Raw genomic sequence first — 24626 nt, forward strand, 5'->3', positions numbered from 1 at the left:
GACATAGCCACAGCGCATTTGCAGCTGAGGATCTGTACGAGTGCAACTGTTTTTTCTTGCTGGTAGGCCATTGGAGCTGGAATTCAGTAAATTTTAGGTTATAATGGGCATATATTTTTGTTAAGGGTCTAATGCTTAGAAATCACAATGATGTGCGCATTTAGATTCAACAAGTTATGTGATATTAGTGCAGAACCATATTAATGGCTACATTGTTTAAATAGCTATAAGAATGTTAAATTTGATCACAATCCCAAAATACTCTTAAGGCTGAACTCCTGATCTGTATGTCATATCAATAAACAGGTTTATTGCAAAAGTGCTGAGCCCATAAGGGTAGAGACCTGTAGTGACAATAGGATCAGGGCACTGGGAGGTGTGACTTTGCTGCTGGAAAATTTCCCTTCTTTGCCGGTGCTCAGTCATTTATAACCTGTCTGCACTAGTAATGTTTGGATATAATTAAAACTGATTTCACTTCCCTTTCTTCAGGGAGTCTGTAGAAACCAGTCGTGCTTTGGGGGAGGTGGATAATTAAGCTGTTACTGCATTGCGTACTTGCGTGACTTTGAACCTAGTGAAAGAAACCTTTGTTAGCTTATATTTCTTATGACCTCAAGGCCCTCCAGACTTGAGTTCTAATCTCTGGGTTCTGCTGTATCGCTCCAAGGGGGAATTCCGATTGCACCATTAGCATGCATGGCCATTTATGAATACATAGGAGGACCCAGCCCAGAGAAGATTATAGTCTAGGTCAGGAGTAAGCAGTAATTTTTGAGGGTGGGGGCACTCAAAGGATTTGCTAGGCTGGCATGGGCTGCAGTATTCCACAATGGTAATGGAGGGGTGCAGCGTCTATGGTGGAAGCTGGGTGTAAGAAGGGGTTTGAGGTGTGAAAGGGAGTATGGGCTCTGAGATGAGGTTGTGACCAGTGTTCTGTAATTTTTTTTAATCATTTGGCAGAATAAATTTTACGTACACCAAGGCAAGTACAGACGTGCCCCACCAATGGGAATACATGCAGCCACTGTGGGCGCTCAGCTAATCAGCTGAATGGCACCTGACTCTCTCCTGGTGGCTGCCCAAGGGCTCTGTTTACAGGTTGTGGCCCAGAGGATAAAGGTGCAGGCTTGAGGGTGGGGGGTTGGGTGCAGGAAGGAATTGTGACCTGGCTTGGGGATTTGGGGGTGAGGTGCCAGGAGCAGGCTCTGGCCAGGAGGTGCTTTCTGCAGGCAGCTCCCACACATTGGCTCAGCGGGAACCTCAGGTAGGCTCCTTGCCTGCTGCAGACCCAAAGCAGCTGGGGCAAATGTGTGTGTTTTACATGGTGAGCCCGTTGGGCGGTGTGTCATCGCATGCTGCCCCCACCCCTGGCACAATCCTCAGAGCTGCCTTTGGCCGGAAGTCTGCGCGCTGGCTGCAGAAATTGTTTTATGTTACAAGCGATTGAGAGGCCAACATACCTCCATAAGAGCCATTTAGAGGGGGAGGCATTAACATAAATCACTTTTTCCTTGCCAGAAGAATGTCCCAGCCTGTGTGAAAGCCAATCCAAACAAAAACCAGGGCACTGGCCTTATAATTTAGGCGTAGCAAAACACAATGCGCTACAACTGTTTTCTGGAATAAAGTATCTTTACTCTTCACCCTAAATTGTTGTTTAATGTGTAATGTTGCTGCTTAGGTATCCTCTATTAACATCCTGCCTCAAGTCTCTTCCACGAGTGGTAGATGTGAGCTCTCCTCTTTCCACATCTGTGAAATGTGCATCATACTACTCCTACCCTTATTTGAGTAAATCATGACTTGTAACACTGTAGATGCAACAAAAATGATTGAGGGGCTGGAGCACAAGACCTGTGAGGAGAGGCTGAGAGATTTGGGCTTGTTTAGTTTACAGAAGAGAAGACTGAGGGGTGATTTAATAGCAGCCTTCAAATTCCTGAAGGGGAGCTCTAAAGAGGATGGTGAGAAACTGTTCTCAGTGGTGTCAGCAGAACAAGGAGCAATGGCCTGAAGTTACAGAAGGAGGTGGAGTAGGTTGGATATTAGGAAAAACTACTTCACCAGGAGGGTGGTGAAGCACTGGAATGTGTTGCCTAGAGAGGTGGTGGATTCTCCATCCCTAAAGGTTTTTAAGTCCCGGCTTGACAAGGTCCTGGCTGGGATGACTTAGTGGGCGTTGATCCTGCTTGAAGCAGGGGGCTGGACTAGATGACCTCCTGAGGTCCATTCCAGCCCTGTGATTCTATGAGGTGCAATACAGTCAGCTCTTGAAAGGGAGATGTCATTCTTTGCTACTTCAAATCATTCTGATTCTGTCTAGACTATTCTAACTTAGGAGCAATTTGAATTGGGTCCCCCTCCTGTCCTCGGCTAGAACATTCATTGCGGAAGCATATCGTGAGGTAAGTAAAGACCATTTGACTCCCCCTCCCTGGGGAAAGAAAAGGTTAAGGAGTGACAGGAATACCCCCCCCCCCACCCCACCCCCACTAAACTGAATTTATTTATGGATCACCTGAAAAATAAAAACCCACACACTTACTGCTGCCTGGCTCCTTTATTCATAAAAGCTTGAACAGGTCTGAGACACAGACCCTGCTCACGGGTTTGTTCTCAGGCAAGAGGAAAAACTGCACATTTATGTAAGGCTCAGAGCACTTGTGTGCGGTAAGGTCTCAGCGTCTGTGACCCCACTCTTACGTGTCTGACCCGGATTCCTACAGTAAACCCTGGAAATGCGTGGGTTCCAGTCGTGCTTAACTCGCTCCCCCGTGGGCCTGGTTCCATCCTCCCGCTCTGGTTCAACACCCCCGCCCGCAGTCAAACCACAGCCTGGCTCACCATCCGAGCAGGGCTCTAGCTCGCCACTCCTGTGCACGGCTCCAGCTCAACTCCACCCCTCGCCCCCCTGCAGCCCTAACTCACCCCAGGCTTAGCCTCCCCCTGCCACCCGCCTCTCACAGCCCCAACCCACCACCAGGTTTAACCCTCCCCAACTGCTCCCCACCCCAGGATTTACCTTTCTGCTGCTTCCCTGGCTGCAGAATGCGTGTTCCACTGGGGAAAAGCTGGACCCCTACTTATGCGCAATCCGGGTTACACGAGGGCACACGGAATGGAACCCTCATGTAACTCGGAGGTCTACTATAGAATCAAATCCCAGCTGTTTGCTTTTGTGATTACTGGTTATTTAGGCTTTACGTAAGTTACTATAAACCTACGACCAGAGATAAGACATTTCTTTAAAAGCATATGGCTGCGTTTAAACATCTCCCAACTGCAATCTGATTTAAGGATTTACTTGACACGTGTTGGGTCATTGTCAAAATGACACACTGCTAGACTGTGGAAGCCTCACAAATGATAATAGCTATGAATGTGTCTATAGTCTGGAAAGGCTCAGCTTTCTCGTGGTTTAATGCATTTGCTGCTAGGCTGGCCAGGCTTGGATCTCATAGTTACAGCATTCTAACTAAGCAGCTGTTTTTTTTTTTCCCATCAGAATTGTGACAAGACTTCAGTATCTGCTATCTTAGCAACCACTGAAGCCGAGAGCCAGCGCTTTTGTTTTTTGATAGCATTTTATGCTCTGTATTTCAAGGGGTTTAAAGCGTTAATCTCCATCTTCAGTGTGCTCTGAAAAATCTGCTGTTAACAGTCATTTCGGAATTGAAACAGAACAAAAACAAAAATGTATTTAAAGTGCCTATGATAGCTCATATCCTGAGCTACAGCTAGAGAAGAATCTAAGGTGGCAAAATAATAGTTTCTGCCATGCTACACCATCTTAGATTCGACCCCTTTAGTTTACCCCTCATCTTTGAATTTTGTTCACTGAGGGGCTGTGTACACTACAGTGTTATTTTTATTCCCGAATAAGCTCTTCTGGAATAATGCAGCCATGCTACAGGGAAATGCCCAAATACGCAAACCTTATTCCCAAACAGCGTGTCCACGCCTGCTAGAGCCTATTTCAGAGTAGAGCCCCTGGAAGGAGGGCATGAGGGTGGCTGTTTGATCGGGCGGCTGCTCGGAAGGGCCATCTCACCAGTCATGCTACCGCTGCCTTCCCACTCCTGGGGCATAAAGTGGACACAGGGGGCATGTGCAACCTTGTGCTTTAGTTACCCTCGCAGACAGTGCGGCGCTCATGGTATGGAGTCAGAGCAGCTGCAAACCAGCAGGCATGGGCATGTGCCAGTGAGGCCATGGGCCTGCAGGTGGGAGGTGGGACTGGGCTGCCTGCTTCCCGCCCCCCCCCCCCCCCCCCCCACAACCAGTCCCATGTACCCTGGGTCTGGCATGTCTATCCCTGCCTGCTTTTCGGGGGGGGGGGGGGGGGGGGGGGGGGGGCGCGCGCATGCGTGCGCAGATGCTGCTTGCTAGGGAGAGGGCCACTGGGTTGCCCTCCTCTGCCTCCTCCCAGCATGCCAGTCTCCCTCCCCCAGCACCACTGGGAAATACTGGTGCCTGCCTGAGGGCGGGCCCAACCCTGGGCCATGCGCAGCACTGCTGTGTGGGTCATTACCGGCAGCCACCTTAGCGGTGGCTTGCAGCAGGAAGGAGTGGAGGCCTACCATGGAGGCCAGAGTAGGGCAGGTCTGTGCAGGACCCTTGTGAACGGGATGGCAGGGGCCCTATGTGGCAGCATCCTGGAGCTGATTGCTCTGGACGGGCAGGCCCTACGCAGGCAGGGACCCAGGCTGTTCTGAGACCTCCAGGCCACATGAGCGGACTGTGCCCCCCCAAACTGGCCACCTGCTGGCCCCCTCGGCGATGGGGGAAAGTCGCCAGCTCACTTGCCATGCCCTCGCCAAGATCCTGAGGGACATCCTGGGTGTGGCGGATGGGCTCCTGGGGCCACAGGGCCTTGTGGCTGGCTGGCATGGCGGAGTGGCTGGCCGCCTGGGCCTCGTTGTCATCCCCCGGCACCTTCAGGGTGGTGTCAGGTGAGTCCTGTCCAACGGCAGGGGCTGGCCGCCATAGCAGTGGCAGCTGTGCCCCCCCCCCCCACCCCCGGCTCAAGCAGCTGGATCCCTCCCAGATCTTGTGGTAGCCCCAGCGCAGCTCCTTGCTTGTGAGCCAGCACTGCGCCAGTTGCCGGAGGTGTCCCTTCTCCTCAGGCTGGCAGGGACGGTGCTGTAGAGCTCAGCATTTCACCACCTGGTGCAGACAGCCTGGAAAGTGCTTGCCTAGATCATCCAGGATGGTGCTTGCCTGCGTCCCAGGGCACGAGGGGCTGTGGAAGCAGTGCTGGCACCCGGCCAGGGCTCCCTTGGCCGTGCTAGCCTGGCTCATCGGCCTACCCTGTGTTTCAGCCCAGGGCTTTAGGGCAGGCCACATGCAGCCAGCTTGGCTGGTTCCTTTAAGGCGCTACAGAGGTGTTAAGTGGTAGAGTTGGCCGTCGGTGAGCCTAGCGTGGTCAGGTCTGCAGCTGTGCCAAGCCCAGGTCCTTTGACAGCACAGTTCCTGCCCATGCACGCTAGTGCTACCACAAACTAAACTAGGTGTATACGCCTAGCAAAACCAGGACTACGTTATTTCAAAATACCCCCCACCCCCAGTGGAGCCCAGGGCTAAGAGACCAAAGGGCGTTCAACCTTTTAAACCGCACGTGCTAAGGCCATACTAAGGAAAAATAGCAAGGAAAGGCACTAACAGGAACGCGTGAGAATGTGTAAGTAAACCGAAGTTCACGTCATCATGGGACAGGTTATAAAATGCTTTCATCTGACTCTTCGCCATGTAACTACCATTAGGGTAGTCGCCTGCTTATAGTGGACAACGGGTCTAATTAAGTCTGAGCGTCTGGATGAGGAGCTGCACCTATTTACATAAGGTGAGGATCCGGGACACTGAGGATAACAGGCTTGTTTACCTTAACGTTGACCTTGGCCCTATGTCTGGACCAGCACACGTGTTTTCAGCTACAGTGCATTTTGTTTCACAGTGCCGGTCCTGGCCTACAGCTGGAAAGAAAATATGGTCCATCCCCCCTACTTGTCACGCTGTCTTCCTCTGTCTTAGTGCAGCTCCACTGGCTAGAACGGCTTGGGAAAGGCAAGTGCTTAAATCATCACGGCATGTTATAAACTACAAGCAATCTTGTTTGTCTATTTTTTTTTGGGGGCGTTGGCTATGAACCTTTGTTGCCGAAGAAATGCCCTTGAAACGCAGGTATCATTTGGTTACTAGCGGGCAAAAAAAATTCATTTGCAGAGATAGCACAAGTTACTTGAGTAAAAGCGCAACAGCTGCCAGGTCTGGATACTTGAATACAATCAAAAATGCATGTAAACTTTTACTCAAGTATTTCAGAGGAGACACTGATGACGTGTACGTAATTCTCCCCCGCCCCCAAGCAGCTGTACTTTTACTCAAGTAACTTTTTGGGTACATCTTCCACCCCTGTTCATTTGGTTTTGACACAACTGACAGCAGGCACTAGTCTGAGTTCCACAACCTCTGTGATATTTTTCTGCAATAACCAGCGACAGGGAGAAAGCAGCAACACATTCCCCAGGAAAGAGGTTTTCCCTGCCTGCTCACACGGGAGGCCTCCAGATGACTTCACTGCAAGGTTAGTCTTTGCTAGATTGGCATGTCCAAACAAGGTGATTCAGTGGTAGCTAACTCTTCCAGGCCTGTCTGTAGTGCATAAGCTACTAAATCTTTTTAATAACGCATTAAAAAAAAAAGCCACTGCCAGTTTAATTCTACTAGTGTAAAGTAACAGCCTTATGGGCTTGTACCAGAGCTGAGAAATGCTCCTTGTTCACTGGCTTTCTGGCTGGTGCAAAGCTTTGGGCTCTGCCTGTGATCTGGATCCTCTGCCTAGAATCTAAGGCAGCGCTGCTGAGTAGCTACTCACTGCAGAGGCAGATGGGTTATTGTGGAAAGCAGGCATTTTTCCCCATCTGTCTCTAGTTACACAACACGTTGTGGTTGCGTGGGCCACAGAATTCTATGGGGTCCTCTTCGTTCATATGCTTGTGATGTACATAATTGCAGGAGACGCTTGTTTTTCAGGCTCTGGCTTAGTTGGCACGTCAGTGTATTGGTATCTGGAGGGGTCATTGGAGGTTGGCTTTGGCGCCTCTTTCAGTTTGTTCTTTCTGTCCAAAGCGCAGAAGCTGAGACCCATGAAAAGGGCAGCTGACACCATGAAGAAGCTGGAGGCATAGAAGACATAACTGAAGTGTCCAGTTATATCCACCAGAAGACCTGAAACAGAATGAGAGCTCAGCCAGAGCAATGTTGCTCACCAAATAATAATATCTGACATTGACACAGTCCCCAGGGACCCACAGCCATTCAGCAATTGCCACATACCACAGCATTCAGTTTGCCCACCACTGAAACGCAGCTGCCTCTGACGTGGAAATGTTTAATAGCTCACAGGAGTGCTGTCCCATAGTAGTACAACATGGTGATATCGCAGCCAAGCAGAATGCCATGCAGAGACTCTGTGGATGCTAGCAGCCGATGTAGACTTACCCCCAGGCTGTGATTACACTGCAGCTGGGAGCAAGCCTGCCTCGATTCACGCAGCTCAGCTCTACTCAGCATCAAGAACACAACAGCGACTGTCGGAGGCCCTGGCTAGCCACCTGCAGTCACACAGATGGCCAGGTGGGTCCAAACTCAGGGGCTTAGTCCAAGCCACCACCAGTATTGCAACAGCCATGCTGCTATTTTTTAATGCACCAGGTTGAACTGATCAGTGTGAGTCTGCCTAGGCTGGGAGGTGTGCTCCCAGCTGCAATGTAGACATGGACAGGAGACATGACGAAGAGACGAGCTAAATCAGGATGTGATGCAATGACTGCCGCAGATTGTATCCCCCGCCCGAAATAGCACTTCCAGCAACTACTGTGTTAGTCTGTTTCCTGTGTGAACCAGGCAAATGTCCAAAGTGGCCAGATGCGGGTTAAGTTCTTTGGGTGGCCTTAGGACTTGGAAAAAAGTATGGCTGTGCTCTCTGCTGTTGCCGTGAATGTTTGCTCCATAAGAACAACAAGAAGTCTTGTGGCACCTGATAGGCTAACAGATATTTTGGAGCATAAGCTTGCCTGGGCAAAGACCCGCTTCATCAGATGCATGAGTTGGGGGGGATGGTTTCAGACGGGTATTTAAAGAGTGGGGTCCCAGGAAAAGGGAGGGCCAGAGCTGACAAGGTCTATTCAGCAAGGTGGAAATGGCCTGTTATCAATAGTGTGTATCAAAAGAGGAAAAAACAAGTCAGATCAGACAGGGGGATATGAGCCATTGTCAGAGTTGATTGATTGATAATGGGCCATTTCCACCTTGCTGAATAGACCTTGTCAGCGCTGGGACCCCATTCTCTCAATACTCCTTTGAAACCGCCCCCCACTCATGCATCTGATGACACGGGTCTTTGCTCACGAAAGCTTATGCTCCAAAATATCTGTCAGTCTATAAGGTGCCACAAGACTTCTTGTTGTTCTCGAAGCTACAGACTAACACAGCTACCCCTCTAATACTTGCTCCACAAGAGACCAAGTCAGTAATGACGAGGCAGGGGGCAACCCCAGTTCCCAGCAATTTGTTTGTTTTGTATCTGCAACTGGGGGAGTGTGCAAATAGTCACCGAATATTGGAACGTGTTGGCACGTGACAGCTGACATCAGAGGACAAAGCGAATAAGACAGCAGTACAAATCCACTTGTTTGCGCTTTTTTGCACTGAAAACACTTTAAAACGACTCGCTCGGTCAGGAGAGGGCCCTTGCAGAGCCACAGATATTAGCCAGCGAAGGCTCTTGAAGTGCTGTAAAGCAATAAAGCCTCAACGGGCTGCAAATAACGCTGACCATTAAAATGTTGATATTTATTGTGTACAAATAATGAACCATCCCAGAAGCTAGGGATGGAAAGAAAGAAACTTAGGGGGTGTGCAGCTGGTCTGATGTTCTCTATAACGCTTCTGCGTGAGGTGGGGAGAATCTGCAGGACTTTACTTGCGCGCTTTAAATGTTAACATCGTGATGCACGACAACCTTTGTAAGGATTTCTCTTTGTACTGGCATAAAGTGCAAGGACAAATGCCCGGTGTACAGAGAGCAAAAAGGACATATATTCTCACTGGTTTATGAACGGTTCTATGAAGCTGGGTCCTGAGATAGCTCCTCCCATCAAAAGGTCTCAAAGCATATAATAAACATAAAACAAGGCTCGGCGCACTCCTGGGAGATAAGCATGTACAGGAAGTCTAAGCTGGGTGATGATAATGGTCCAGAGTTTGCAGGCCTACCTTGCTGACAGGGCTGTCCCTAGGATTTATGGAGAGTCCTACACCAGCGTATCAAATGGTGCCCCACTGACCCCAATGGGTCACAACCGATGGACAAAGCCTGCATGAGGGCTGAATTGTTCAATGCCACCCTGCCCATTGGCTTCCCTCCAGGCAGCTCCCCTCAGCCGCTGGCCAGAGCAAGTCCCCTACAACCTGTGCAGACACAGAGAGAGTAAGGTCTGGAGAATGGAGCCAACCTGTCCTACCCTGCCTCACCACCATGGTCCACTCCTTCCTGCCCCAGCTCCTTTCCTACACCATCTGTAACCCACACATCTAGGTGTGGGTCACTGTCCCATGCAGTGGCACCTAGACCACTTACAGAGAAAAAATGGATCTTCTCTACGGCCTTAGCTGAGAGCCAGTTGGCTCTTAGCCCAAACTGTAGAGACGCCTGCACTAAGCTCAAGCGTGTGTGTTGGGGGGTCAGGGGAGAGGGGATGTGTGTGTGGGGAGGGCAGGGGTGAAAGGGGTTACCAAAGACCAGCCATGTGCTGCCCCCCCCGCAAAGGGAACCATCACACCACCTCCTCCTTCACACTGCTCATGGGAGCCGCCAAGACTTGAATTAAATCTTTGAATGAAATTGGAATACATGTAAAAACTGTTTTAAAAACAAAGCTATGGAAAAAAAAAACCCGCTGACGTTTTATTTAGCGTCGTTACTCACGTTAGTCTGGTTCTTCCCCCCCCGCCAGGCAGAGGGGCACAGGGAGTAGGATCAGGCCCAGCGGTGCCCCCAAAAGACCAGGCCGACTCTCCAAACAGGGGCACTGGTGGTGGTGGGGAGGGGCAGGCTGAAGGGGGTGAGGTCTGGTCCCTCCCGTGGGTGCTGATGAGGGACGGATAGGGCAGCAGGGGGAACTGGGAGCCTCCCCCAGGGGTGCTGCTGAGGAGAGAGAGAGAGAGATGGGGCAGCAGGTGGAACTGGGGGGGACCCAGGGGTGCTGCTGATAAGGAGACACTCACTGGATGCAGCTGGCAGGCAGGGGTGGAGCAGAGGGAGGGAGTGGGACAGGGGCAATGCACAGCACATGGCCAGTGCCTCCCCCCCGGAACCTCCCTCATCAGTAGCCACTGCTCAGCCCTTCCTCCTCACACCACCAAGGGGTACCAGCCTCTCTGAGGGGACGGGGGGGTTGGGGCAGAGCACGCTCCTCCACCTCTGGCCTGGCCAAAGTGGGTGTGGGGACTGGGCCAGCAGCCCAGCTCTGCCGCCTCCCCCTCAGAGCACGCGGGGCACTCAGACTTTCAGCGCCCCAAATGTCCGGGTGCCCCGTGAAGCTGCGTATTTGGCGGGCCTGCCTGCTGAATGTGCACTGGAAGGCTGGGTTCCTCCCACCTAGAACCGGAGCAGCTCGTGCACCGTGGGGAAGGCTGTACAAGAGGTTATAAAACTTCAAGGACGTACCGCGTATGTAAAGGGAAGAAGAATGTATGAGCAGAAGAGAAGCAGCCTGAGAAGCCTGGGCAGAGGCGGGCTGGCATTGCACTTGTAAGGCATGGAGCAGAACGCGATGAGGCTCATACCCGCCGCATTAGTGTAACCAGCTGGCAACTCTTGAGGTTTTTTTTTTTTTTGTGTCCAGCACATCCCACCCAAAGGTTTTTCAATCCTACATCATCCTACTCTGCTAGCTGCTGGCTGGACCCTTCCGGGTGAAGCAACCAGTTCAGGAGATTAAATTCTGGCTCTAAGCAGCAGCACACTCTGGCTGCTGTCATGCCAAATGGATGAGGCTACATGCAGCTTTGCATGCCTGGCGCCATTAGTGAAGGTCACCTTCTTCAGAAACAAAGAGGAAGCCGTGCTAGTCTATACACTATCAAAACAAAAAGCAGTCAAGTAGCACTTTAAAGACTAGCAAAATGGTTTATTAGGTGAGCTTTCGTGGGACAGACCCACTGAAGAAGTGCGTCTGTCCCACGAAAGCTCACCTAATAAACCATTTTGCTAGTCTTTAAAGTGCTACTTGACTGCTTTTTCTTTGGAAACAGTTATTGCTGCTTCTGGCACATAGCACGGCCTGCTGCAGAGCAGAACAAAATCCATGCCACGGGGAGAAGCCATGTGCTCTCCATAGCACACTCAGCTCCTGCTGAGTCAGGGAGTCAGGCCCTCAGCCTGGATTCACAGGCAATACCACGTTTTTCTCTTCAGAGCCAGTGGAGTTATTTGCTGGGTTGTACTACAGTACGTTATGCAGAAGGGGCAGAGATGCTGATAAGACATCCATGGTGACCTGCCACTTTACTGTAGGGGTTCCACACCACCTGGTCTCTGTGTCAGTGTCTCTCTCCTTTCTGCATAAACCACTGCAGTATAACACAGCAAATAACTCTGGTGACTGCCAACAGGGAGACTGAGTAAATTGTTCCCATAGATAATTATCCTCACTGTTCATTTATACTGTATTTTGCAGCCTAATTTGTCTAACGTTGATTTCCAGACGTTGCATCTTTGTTACCTCTTTATTATCCAGCTTTTGTTCCCGATACAGACACACAGACCATGACCTCCTGAGCCCTTAACCCACTTGTGAACCAGGGCTAACTCCCTTCTGCCTCTCCTGTTAATGGTGTTCCGTGGGATAGCTCCTCCCACCCTTCCTTCCTGTTACCTTCTCAAATGTCTGTCATTAGAGGCCTAATACTCCCTCTCCTTTCCCCAGCTGCTGTCAGTGCATCTCCAATAACATTTTGCTCTCTCACCTGTGAGTGGGGGTCCGATGAGGATGGTGATGCTCTCCAGGATGGTGAAGAGCCCTAAGGCACTTGAGAACCTGTTCATCTCCACCACATCCATCAGCACCTGGAAGATCAGTGCCCCAATCCCACTCATGGAGATGCTGTAGATAAGGCAGTAGAGGACGAGCACATGGAAGTCGGCTGAGATGACGCAGATGAGATTGCTGAGCCCGTTGACCAACACGGCCAGGGTGAACAGGTACGTCCGCTTCCCGGAGAAGATATGGAGTCCTGACACCAGCCCAGCCAGGGGCCGCATGAAGATGTTCATGATGCCAATGATGGAGACCAGGAGAGCGGCTTTGCGCTCCTCTACCCCGTTCCAGATGGCATAGGGCACCAGATAGACGAGAGGCAGCACGAAGCCCATCACCATCCAGGTAACGCCAATGGTATAAATCCGGTAACCTTTGTTTTTGCAGAAGACATCAAAAGCCAGGTACTTCTGCAGCATCCTCCTACACGCAGCAAACCTGGCCTGCTGGGGGGGCTCCACCTGATGAGGCAGGGCTTCCCTGAAGAGCGGTGCACCTCCAGCCGAGTTGCCTGGCTCCTGTCCAAGACTAGACTGTAGTGGTGATACAGGAGGCCCAAGCTCGACTGGTCTCATTATGGCCCCACAGACACAGGAGTTCAGCAGCACCCCCCCAAAGATGAGGAAAGTGTTCCTCCACCCCATCTGATCCAGCAAGTACTGAGAGAACAAGGGCCATAGCGTGAGGCCGAGGGAGGCACCGGTGGATGCCAGGGCATTGGCCAAAGTTCGCCGGCGCACAAAATAGTAACCCAGCACAGTCACTCCCGCCTGGAAGCCAAAGCAGGAGCCTAGACCTTTAGAAAGAAAAAGGGATATCTTGTATTTCTATCTAGCGCCTTCTTGCTGGGAAGACCCCAATGAGCCAGGGACCTCTTCTTCCACCACTGCAGGACACCTCCTCCTGTGGGGTGGGACGGCATGTGCAACGGCCCACAGAAATGCGACTTGGTACTCAGGATGGGAGCTGAAGTTGAAAGCTGGGACCTAAGCCATGGGTTAGGTCACTATACCACAAACCCCGTCTGACAACAAAAATTACGACATGACCTCAGGAGGGGGAACCGAAGCCTAAGCCCGCCATAAGCAGGCAGGCTAGATCGACAGACTAAGCCCCATATTCCATGCTGGGGGGCCCAAAGCCATAGCCCCAGGGCTTCAGTCCCAGGTAGGACACCTGTAACCAGGAGACCTACCACCTTGGGCTTTGGCCCTTGGGCCCCATCAAGTCTAATGCCAGCCCTGGTGAACCCATTGAAACAGGGTCCCCATTAAACCCCCCACTTTGGGGTCCTGACCCACAGTTTGAGACCCACTGATCTGAATGAGGCTGTGGGCGGCCTTCGGCTGAGAGTACCCACCTAAACGGAGATGCCACTAAGACACCCTGTTCTTGCCAGAACTGCTTCGGACTGCTAATGACCAGAGTGCCACCACAGCTGTTCCACCTCTCATGCAGCAGCAGCGCTGTGCCATCAAACCACCATTCTGAGGCTGTGGTTCACTAGGGGCTTGGAGACAAGAATCAGCCCAAAGGGCCATCTAAGCCCCTTATCCTGTCCTCTGGCAGTGGCCAATGCCAGGTGCCCCACAGAGGCTGAACAGAACAGACAATCGTCAAGCGATCCATCTTGTGGCCCATTCCCAGCTTCTGGCAAGTTCCCATTTTTATTCCTTCTGAACAAACCCCCACCACATCCTTTTGTTTGTTTTTAGGCAAAAGGTGTCTCCAGCCCTCTGCAAATTAGGAGGAGTGAAATACAGACCCACATGGAGAACATTCCAGTTCCAGTGAAATTAGGGTCTGAAAAATATGTTGCCCTCTACGGGGTATATGAGGCTTCCTCAAAACCAAATCACTAGCTCGCTCCTGTGAGTGCTAGTGTTTGTTTACTGATTGTCCCTATCAGGGACCTGCAGCCCTGTGCCACCCACAGAAGAAACAGTTCTAAGGGAGCCCAGTTGAACAATGGGGTGGTATAAAGGGGAGCAGAGAAGGGTACTGACTATTGTGGATATTAATCCTACTGTGCTGTGATTCTTCTTATCTTTCCTGTTTGCCAGATGAGAGAAGCACCTACACGCTCATTCCTCTCTGGATGCTTGTTACTGCCAAATACTAACCACAATGATCTCATTTTCCTGGCCTAACTCGGCACTCACCTGTAATGAAGCCAGCGGTCACATAGAGCTGGCTGATGGACTTGGAGAAGGAGCTGGCAACCATGCCTGCTCCACTGAGCAGGCCACCTAGCATCACAGTGACCCTGCAGCCAAACCGCTCCACCAAGAGGCTGCAGAGGGGCCCTAGGGAGCAACCAAACAAGCATCGGGTCAGGAATCAAGGGTGGACAAGTTGTCGCCATGGCAGAAACAAAGCTCCATTTGCTCTGAGTGCGCAACAGAATTCCCCTGTGATTGTCCCTGGTCACATAGGACTAGGAACAAAATCTTCTTCTCCCCCTTTCTCCCCCCCACCACCTGCTGCTTCTCTTCCATCAGCCGGGGAGAAGACGCCCTTGGTCCGGTCAGCCACTGGCCATTAGGGGAAAAACAAAACAAGATTTCCCTGATTCTGGAGCATAGATTCTGGAAAACAGCCCTTTGAATGTGGGCGAGGCAGTGCCGGCTCCAGGACAGCCAGTTCAAACCTCAGGAAGTCCAGCAGAGTATCACACTTGGCTGTAAACTCAGAAAGCCCCACACCCTAGCCTGGGTCATGGACGATTTGGGCTCTAACCTAGCTCTGACACTGATTTCTTGTGTAACGCTTCCTTTCATTGCTTGATGCCTCAGTTTCCCCACATAGAATCATAGAGCTGAAAGGGACCTCAGGAGGTTTTCTACTCCAGCCCCCTGCTTCAAGCAGGATCAATCCCCACTAAGCCATCCCAGCCAGGACCTTGTCAAGCTGGGACTTAAAAACCTCAAGGGATGGAGAATCCACCACCTCTCTAGGCAGCGCATTCCAGTGCTTCAGCACCTCCTGGTGAAGTAGCTTTTTCCTCATATCCAACCTACACCTTTCCTTCTGTAACTTCAGACGATTGCTCCTTGTTCTGCCATCTGTAACACCGGAGAATAGTTTCTCTCCATTCCCTTTAGAGCTCCCCTTCAGGAAGTTGAAGGCTGCTATTAAATCACCCCTCAGTCTTCTCTTCTGTAAACTAAACAAGCTTAAATCCCGCAGCCTCTCCTCATAGGCCACGGGCTCTGGCCCCTTAATCAGTTTTGTTGCCCTCTGCTGAACCTGCTCCAGCTAACCCACATCCTTTTTATACCGGGGGGAGAGCCCAAAACTGGACACAATATTCCAGATGTGGCCTCACCAGAGCCGAACAGAGGGGAACAACCACTTCTCTAGATCTGCTCGCAATGCTCCTCCTAATGCACCCTAAAATATGTAAAAGAGGACAGTGCTATTCCCTCATTGCAGGGGTGCTAGCAGGATTCATTTGTTAGTGTATGGGAAGTGCTTGGATGCTGCTGGAGGCCTTAAAAAGATTGTCCATAAAACTAACGAGAGTTTAAAGCTAGGTTCAAACTCTTCAGAGTGGGTTCAAATTCTAATTAGAAGACCACAGCAACTTTTCAGAAGTTTGCCCCACTGGATTTACTGGCTCTTCCCATCCTACTCTGAGCCTCCATCAAACCCCTTTTTACACTGTTCCATCCTCCCTCTCCTCTTCCACTTCCTGTAGCGTCAGTTACAGAGTCAGTGCCAGTTGACAGCTCCCTGCTAGTGCTGGTGGATCTCACCGGAACTTAAGTAGCTTTCCGCTCCTGTCCCTTTGGGATCCTGCTTGAAAACATTTCCAGAGGTGACTCTTAAACCCCAGCAATCCCAAAGCTATTCCTAAGGGCCAGCTCAGTGCACCACGTCTTGGGAAAGGAGCTGAGAACAACTGCTTGGTTAACCCGGAGCCAAAGCGCCAGAACAACAGCTGTTTGTAGCAATTAATGGAGTAGCTGATGTTTCTGAAATCTCAACCGGCATAACATTCAGCCAGGGCCAATCGTTCCCCCAGGGAGAAGACAGGTTAGGCCTGAAACAAGTCAAGGATGGGCGAGAACTAGGTCGTGCCCTTGCAGAGCATCATGTAGTAACAAGGGACTGTGTATCTGTCTGCGTTAAAGTCAAACCTCTTAGGGTCACAGGCATGCAAACCATGGCCTGTGGCACTGTGTATCTGCCCTGCAATTGCTCTGCCTTGGCAAGTAGCATCTCTCTTGCTTATGCAGCACCGTACAGCTGTCAATCCCAACACAACTGACGATGGGGGAGAAGCGTCAGAGAAGAAGGTGCAGTGACGCAGTGGGGGTGCCGGGGATGGAACCCACTGCTACGCCTGAACTTCCGGGGCCACCAAGAACAAGGATGAAGCCATTGAGTCTCAGGCTTCAAAGAGGCCAGAGCCCACATCTGCTGCATGTCTCCGGGGGGAGGGCTGGGTGCTATCGTTTATACGGCTGGTGAGTTTGGCTAACAAGCGCTTTGCGCTCATCGAGCAGGGAGAAGATCATGTACCAGCAGAGGCTGCTGCAGCTATAGGCAGACTAGGCGGGTGTCAGGGGGGAGCTGAGGTGCAGGAAGCTGCACAGGGAGGGGTACTACCAGCTGGGACTCTGGGGAAAGGGAAGCACCCCTCCCCCACCCCCGGGTCAGGCTGCCTGGGCAGCACTCCCTCCCCTTCCACAGGAGCTCCCCACCCCAGCACAGCTGGCTCAGAGTCAGGGCTGCTCCTGGTGTTACATGCGCTGCCAGGGCTCTGGCCGCACGCTCAGCAACGTGCCTGGAGCCATGTTGACAGCCAGCCCATATCTGCGGGTCCCGCTGCCCAGGCAATCCGCTGGTCCTGCCTCTGCTTCAACCTGACCATGTCCACGCTCCGGGGGCGCTGCCCCCCAGAGCAAGGAGCTCACCTGGAAGGGTGCGAAGGCTGCCTCAGCCAGCCTGGAGATGTTGAGTGGTGGGGAGGGGAGGAGCAGGTAACGGCCTGGTGGTATGAGTGGGGGAAAGGTACAGAGTTGGGTTGTGGCCAAGCCAGGGATGCAGGGGCCACTACTCTGTCCAGTGAGAAGGAATCTGCCACCCCCTTTGTGAGGGCGACCACTGCCCCTAGCCTGGGTGGCTTTTTGAGGGCAGTTGGGTCTGTGATGCTCGTTAACCAGGACCCTACGGGCTGGGAGCTGCCCTGTCCCAGCACGGTGGTGTCAATCTATTCGCCTCTCTTGGGGTCTGTCACCACAACCTTTGGAGCTCCAGGCCAGGATTTGGCCTGTCAGCCTCCAACCCAGGGTTGTGGGGGGTAAAAACAGTGGGGGAGGCTCTGAGGCATCTATCAGGAACTGTTAGAAGACTCAAGTTTTCACCCAGGGTGGCTAATGTCTTGAGCAATCTCAGTGCACCAGCAAGAACGGATGTGTGCTCAGTTAAGTACATGGAAACACACATGGCTTTGAGGCACCCCAGAGGCTCTAGGTAAACTGCCAGTCTAGCCCCTGGCGCTGCAAATTTGAGACACTTCTCTTTAGGGCCAGAAGAGAACAGCAGTGACATACTGTCAAGTTGCCAGAGAGGACCATGTGCCTCTGCTTAAAGGACTTGTGCTGGCAGGGAAGAGAAAGTGATTCTCGAGTCGCCTTTTTGTTCCCAAGAAGAGGCCCAGGGACTTTCAGGTGTTGGTTGTTTTGTTCTTTTAAACTACAGCACTGCACGGGCGGGGGCAGGGGCGTCTAAAACCGTTACAAGCTTCAGCAACAGATCAGAGTGGGGAAATGGCTTGGCTCACCTCTGTGGCCTAAGAGATATGCTGCTGTTTGACGTGAAATACACCACTGTCAAGCAAACAGCCGAGTTTGAGCGACATGAAGGCTGAAGCTGCCTGTGTTTGGATTTGCTCAAGAAACTTCACCTGTTTGCAGATGAATTGGCTTTTGAAAAGGTGATTGTCAGGTTCAGGGTTTTACTTCTGAGTGGGGAGCCTACAGCAGGAGCTGCCAAAATATGGCCCAGTGGGAACCTCAGACCGACCCCCGACCTGCCCCTGGCACCCAAGCTGGCTGCAATGGCCATAAGGTTCTTTGAACACTGCAGTCCCTAAGGGAGGGGGCCAGAGGCTTCGTGCATTGCCCTCACCCCAGCACAATCCTGCAGCTCCAGAGCCCACCTCTGATACTCCAGTCCCCCGAACCCTCTGCATTCCTCCTGTACCCCTGCCCTATGTAACCCAAACCCTCAGCAGCCCCATTCCTGCCTCCCTATCCCCTGCACGCCAATCCTTGCTCCAAGGCACAACCCCACCCTCCCTCCTGTCACAGATCACAACCCCACACAGATTCAGCATTCCCTCCTCCAGGTCACAATCCTCTCCTGCAGCCAGATCCCTCCCAGACCCTGCACCCCAATCCCTTGCCTCACATTACAACCCAGCCCCCTGCACACCTACCCCTGGCCACAGCTCCCTCCCAGACCCTGCAGCCCCTCCACCATCCCTTCTCCAGGTCAGACTCCTCTCCTGTCTCTCAACCCTGCACCTCAGTCCCTTGCCCCGGGTCACAACCCCCTCCCTCATGCACCCAGCCACCATCCCAGAGCCACTAATACAATGGAAAAGTTCACCACTTAACTACTCACTAAATTTTTGGAATGGCCCCTCATTACAAATTATTGCCCATCCCTGGCCTACGGGATGGTGGTGCAGGATGGCTACCCCCAAACATGAAGCATTAATGAGCCCAGCCCCCCAAAACCATGACAGTGGCTTTAAAAATCATGAGATTAAGAAAAAAAAGCACATTTGGTTTTATTTCTTTGCCTTTTTGGATTCTGAGCCTTTTGAATGTGTTTTCTTGATGTTGAGATTCTCCTGCAGTTTCAAGAATCCAGAAGTAAGCAGAGGTGGGAAAAGTACCCAGAAGTAACTTGAGTAAAAGTACAGCTGCTTTGGGTGGAATAGACTAAAGTACAAGTCACTGGTGTCCCCTCTGGAAAACTACTTGAGTTAAAGCATGAATGCACGCATGCATACTGTACTCAAGTATCCAGAAGTAAAAACAGCTGCACTTTTAAGCTGTGTCTACACGTGCACGCTACTTCGAAGTAGCGGCACTAACTTCGAAATAGCACCCGTCGCGGCTACACGCGTCGGGCGCTATTTCGAAGTTAACTTCGACGTTAGGCGGCGAGACGTCGAAGTCGCTAACCTCATGAGGGGATCGGAATAGCGCCCTACTTCGATGTTCAACGTCGAAGTAGGGACCGTGTAGACGATCCGCGTCCCGCAACGTCGAAATTGCTGGGTCCTCCATGGCGGCCATCAGCTGGGGGGTTGAGAGATGCTCTCTCTCCAGCCCCTGCGGGGCTCTATGGTCACCGTGGGCAGCAGCCCTTAGTAGCCCAGGGCTTCTGGCTGCTGCTGCGGCAGCTGGGGATCCATGCTGCAGGCACAGGGTCTGCAACCAGTTGTCGGCTCTGTGTATCTTGTGTTGTTTAGTGCAACTGTGTCTGGGAGGGGCCCTTTAAGGGAGCGGCTTGCTGTTGAGTCCGCCCTGTGACCCTGTCTGCAGCTGTGCCTGGCACCCTTATTTCGATGTGTGCTACTTTGGCATGTAGACATACCCTCGCAGCGCCTATTTCGATGTGGTGCCGCGCAACGTCGAAGTTGAACATCGACGTTGCCAGCCCTGGAGGACGTGTAGACGTTATTCATCGAAATAGCCTATTTCGCGGTTGCTACATCGAAATAAGCTATTTTGATGTTGGCTTCACGTGTAGACGTAGCCTTACTCAAGCAACTTTTTGGGTACTTTTCCCACCTCTGGTAGTAAGGAAACAGTTTTAAAAAATCACAATTAGTTCAGGGAGGCTGCTCAAGAGAAGCTGTTGCATGGGGCAACGTTGGTGGAGAGCTGAGAGTCAAATGTGACTTTTGCTTTCCATGGGGCCAGGCTGGAATAATTTGATGGTGAGAGTTCTATTGAAATCAGTGGCGTGTAGCAAGTCCCACAGTGGGGTCAGAGCAAGGTTATGTGTGCTCAACCGCCGACAATCTCTAGGAGCAGCAAGGCTGAGCAGGGCCAAACTGAAGTTTCCAAATTTGGATGTTAGAAATCTCCAAAATAATGTTTATGACAACATTCTTATCTGCTGATCTCTCTCCCTTAGAGATCTCTCTTGCCTCCGGTTGCTGTTACCTGGAAGCATTGTACAGGGAAATTAGGTTGTGTGGTGAGACCTGTTAGTATGTTTTTCTGCTCGTTCCAGTTTCTAGGGAGCTCTGCTTGGGGGTATGTATGTTAGCAGAAGTTTTGCAGATGATACCAAGATGGGAGGGGTTGCAGCTGCTTTGGAGGATAGGGTCATAATTCAAAATGATGTGGACAACTTGTAGAAATGGTCCGAGGCAAATAGGATAAAGTTTAATAAGGACAAATGCAAAGAACTCCACTTAGGGAGGAATAATCAGTTTCACATATAGGCTGTGTCTATACTTGCATTCCTCTTTCGAAAGAGGAATGCAAATGAGGGAAACAAAAATGCAAATGAGACATGGATTTACATATCTCATGCTTCATTTGCATAATCTCTTTTCAGAAGATATTCTTTCCAAAGGAAAAAAGCAGTGTAGACGTGACTCTTTCAAAAATAAACCCCATCTTCGAAAGAACCCTTCTTCCTATTTTGTTTCAGGGTTTTTTCAAAGATGGGGGTTTATTTTCAAAAGACCTCCATCCACACTGCCCTTTTTCTTTTGAAAGAATCTTTTCTGAAAAGAGATTATGCAAATGAATAAGACGTAAATCAGTGCTTCATCTGCATTTTCAATTTTCTTCATTTGCATTCCTCTTTCAAAAGAGGAATGCAAGTGTAGACACAGCCATACAGAATGAGAAGCGACTGTCTAGCAAGGAGTACCGTGGAGAGGGATTTAGGGGTCATAGTGGACCACAAGCTAAATATGAGTCAACAGTGTGATGCTGTTGCAAAAAAAGCAAATAAGGTTCTGGGATGCATTTAGAGGAGTGTTGTGAGCAAGACAGGGGAAATCATTCTTCCGCTCTACTCTGTGCTGGTAAGGCACCAGTTGAAGTATTGTGTCTAGTTTTGGGCACCACATTTCAAAAGGGATGTGGAGAAATTGGAGGAGATCCAGAGAAGCACAACAAAAATGATGAAAGGTCTGGAGAACATGAGCTATGAGGGACGACTGAAAGAACTGGGCTTGTTTAGTTTAGAAACTAGAAGACTTAGAGGGGACATGGTAGTGGCTTACAAGTACCTAAAAGAGTGTTACAAGGAGGAGGGAGAAACAAAAAGTTTCTTGGTCTCTGAGGATAGGACAAGGAACATTGGTTTTAAACTGCAGCAAGGAAGGCTTAGGTTGGACATTAGGAAAAGGTTCCTAACTGTCCGGGTGGTAAAACACTGGAATAAATTGCCTAGGAAGGTAGTGAAATCTCCATCACTAGAGATATTTAACAGTACGTTAGATAGACATCTGTCAGCGATGGGCTAGATGGTACGCGGTCCTGCCATGAAGGCAGGGGACTGGACTGGACTTGAAAACCTCTCAAGGTCCTCTCCAGTTCTAGTGTTCTAGCATTCTGCCCTGTAAAGAACAGAGAATACCATAACACAGTCTGATCACACGCACACAAACAAGATCAAATTGTGTTATAAGCTTCCTTCCATCATATTAAACTTAAGGCTGTCCCCAGAGGTCATTTTTACCATGGTTGTATACCATGATTGTAACAGGAGTCCCATATTCCCTGAGTAGAGAAACCATGTTTTCATACAAAAAATTAATATGTTTGAATGTGGTTCTCGGCTGCACACCTCTGATTCCAGGAGGGACAATGTATTAGTTACATAGGTTAGTGGTTTTTAACCCTGGTGGATGTGCCGATTATGTCTAAGCTTACCTCCCTTTGAAATGTTTAGGGGGTTCACAAATGAAGCAAGGTTTGAAAACCACTTACGGGGAATTTGCTAATTCTAGGAAATCAAATTGCTTTGTTGTTCATATACAAATAATTGGTTATTTATTGCTATTCCAACCAATGATTGCTTCAGTACCCAATATTGTACACAAAGGGGATTAATTTGAAAAAGGAAAGAACCTGAGATTTACTGTTAACAATCCCACATGCTTTTTTCTTTGCATTCTGCAAGAACCCAGCTTCTGGATGGGATAATTGAATAAGTGTCCTGTAGAAAGGCCTAACACTAAGGGGCCGTGTCTACACTAGCCAAAAACTTTGAAATGGCCATGCAAATGGCCATTTCGAAGTTTACTAATGAAGTGCTGAAGTACATATTCAGCACCTCATTGGCATGCGGGCGGCCGCGGCACTTCGAAATTGATGTGGCTCGCCACCACGTGGCTCGCCCAGACGGGGCTCCTTTTCGAAAGGACCCCGCCTACTTTGAAGTTCCCTTATTTCCATCTGCTCATAGGAATAAGGGGACTTCGAAGTAGGCGGGGTCCTTTCAAAAAGAAGCCCTGTCAGGACGAGCCGCACGGCAGTGAGCCGCGTCAATTTCGAAGTGCCGTGGCCGCCCGCATGCTAATGAGGCGCTGAATTTGTATTTCAGCGCTTCATTAGTAAACTTCAAAATGGCCATTTGCATGGCCACTTCAGAGTTTTTGGCTAGTGTAGGCATAGCCAGGGTATGTCTACACTTGCATTCCTCTTTCAAAAGAGGTGTGTAAATGAGGCAAATTGAAAATGCAAATGAGGTATACTTTGAATATTCAGAACCTCATTTGCATATTCTAATTTCAAAAGAGCTTCTTTTGAAAGAAGAAAGCCAGTGTAGATGCTGCTCTTTTGAAAGTAAACCCATCTTCGAAAGAGCAGCTACACTGGCTTTCTTCTTTCGAAAGAAGCTCTTTTGACATTAGACTATACAAATGAGGTGCTGAATATGCAAATTATACCTCATTTGCATTTTCACTTCACCTCATTTGCATGCCTCTTTCGAAAGAGGAATGCAAGTGTAGACATACCCTACTTCTGATGACTGGGCTGTCAGAAAATTAGAACTAAATAACAGCACAGAACACTGAGAGCCAGGACTGGTGGCTGTAAACAAACTTTATGGGACCACAGGAAATTTGGCCACACCCATGATAAGTGGACATCTAGCTAACTAAAATCATGCCAGATAACAGGTGTTGCTGGGTGAAAGAGTGCCGGATTAGAGAGGTCGAACTTGTATTTAGACTTTGTGCATGTATCACTCTGCTATGGATATGGAGCCGTGTGAACTGGTCTAATTAACTCCACAGGGTTTTAAGAGCAATATATTTTAAATGAAATCATTTCCCAGGAGGCTTCTGCTGCACCTGCACCTTACATTTTTGGGTCCAGGTGTTTCTACCAAGGTGCAACCTCTTCTGAATGCCCCAGCTGGTTGTCGGATACGTAAACAGGACAAATCAGACAGCAACTGATTGTGTCTCATTTGCCCTTGACATCAGTACGACTCAGTATTTTTTTCCAAGTGTCACCTCTAACAGGGTGTGGTGGTACATGTGTGTAGCCAGGAAAACAGTTCAGCACATTCTCCTTTCCCCCAGCCCCAGCTCAGACAGTCTGTTTACAGAACAACTTCAGGAGAGACAGATGGAAAGAGATACACAGGGAGCCCAGCAAAATACAGTCCGGGGGGACTGCTGGAGCCAGCTGCATTTTTTTCCCCCTAGCCATTAAAGTCTTGAAATGCAATGTAATGGGTTCCATTTTAGTTGTCACTGCTGAGCACACAGAGACTGGGGGTGGTTGGGAACAGGCTTCTCCTTGAAACCCTGTACTATCCTGTTTTCTGTTCTTCTACGTTTCATAGGCAGGGGAGTTGCAATGCTGGCCATGAAAGTCTGCAGCCAGGGTTCCCTGTAAGCTGAACAGTTGGGTAGCCACCCAGGAGAAATCCAGGTGCCACCCAGCCTATTAGTGGGTTGCCTGAAGCCAGCAGCATGTGGTTCTGTTGGGGCACAGAATATTTATTAGGCCCCAGATGGAAAATGTAGAGGAAACACAGGCTGCAGTTATCTCAAGCAGCACACTCTGTGGAGGAGGTGTAAGGCACTGTCTTCAGGATTGTGCCCATGGAGGCCTCCTACTCCTGTCTGTAGCACCTCCATGTCCCCGTTGCTGAGATATCTGAGCGTTTCACAACACTCTGGTAAGGCAATGCTATTATCCCTGTTTTACAGCTGGGGAAATGAGGCACCGAAAACCTCCCTGAGTGTCTTGGGGTCCTGCAGAGAGCCAGTGACAAAGCCAGAAACTGAGCCCAGGTTTTTTAAGTCCTACAGTTGCACCTCAGCCATCAGGCCACTAAGTCGTCATGTTCTGCAGGAGTAGCATCCTCATAGCAGGACTTATGCTCCTTCAGGCAAAGTCCAAATAATCAGACCGCTCACTTTCCCCTTGTGAAAAAGTGTTTGCTTATTAATACTAGAGCCTAAAAGTAAGAGATGGAAAAACCTATTAATAGCTGCCAGGAGTTGCT

The 24626-nt window shown here is 50.3% G+C and overlaps 1 protein-coding gene across 4 annotated transcripts in view; it reads right to left on the reverse strand.

Moving 5' to 3' along the window:
* Window positions 1-4364: 4364 nt before the first annotated feature.
* SLC16A5 (solute carrier family 16 member 5) overlaps window positions 4365-24626 on the reverse strand; it is a 29863-nt gene continuing 9601 nt past the window's right edge. For 2 of the 4 annotated variants that reach the window (XM_075014547.1, XM_075014546.1), the window contains exons 3-5: window positions 14267-14410; window positions 12034-12900; window positions 4365-7230 (exon numbers count right to left, since the gene is read on the reverse strand). In XM_075014547.1, coding sequence (XP_074870648.1) covers window positions 6989-7230; window positions 12034-12900; window positions 14267-14410 — 1253 coding nt within the window. In that variant the 3' untranslated portion in view covers window positions 4365-6988. The remainder of the gene's footprint in view (window positions 7231-12033; window positions 12901-14266; window positions 14411-24626) is intronic. The other 2 variants (XM_075014548.1, XM_075014549.1) reach the window with 1 other exon arrangement.

The sequence above is a fragment of the Carettochelys insculpta genome, chromosome 20 (assembly GCF_033958435.1).
Source record: "Carettochelys insculpta isolate YL-2023 chromosome 20, ASM3395843v1, whole genome shotgun sequence".
Taxonomy (NCBI): Eukaryota; Metazoa; Chordata; order Testudines; family Carettochelyidae; genus Carettochelys; species Carettochelys insculpta.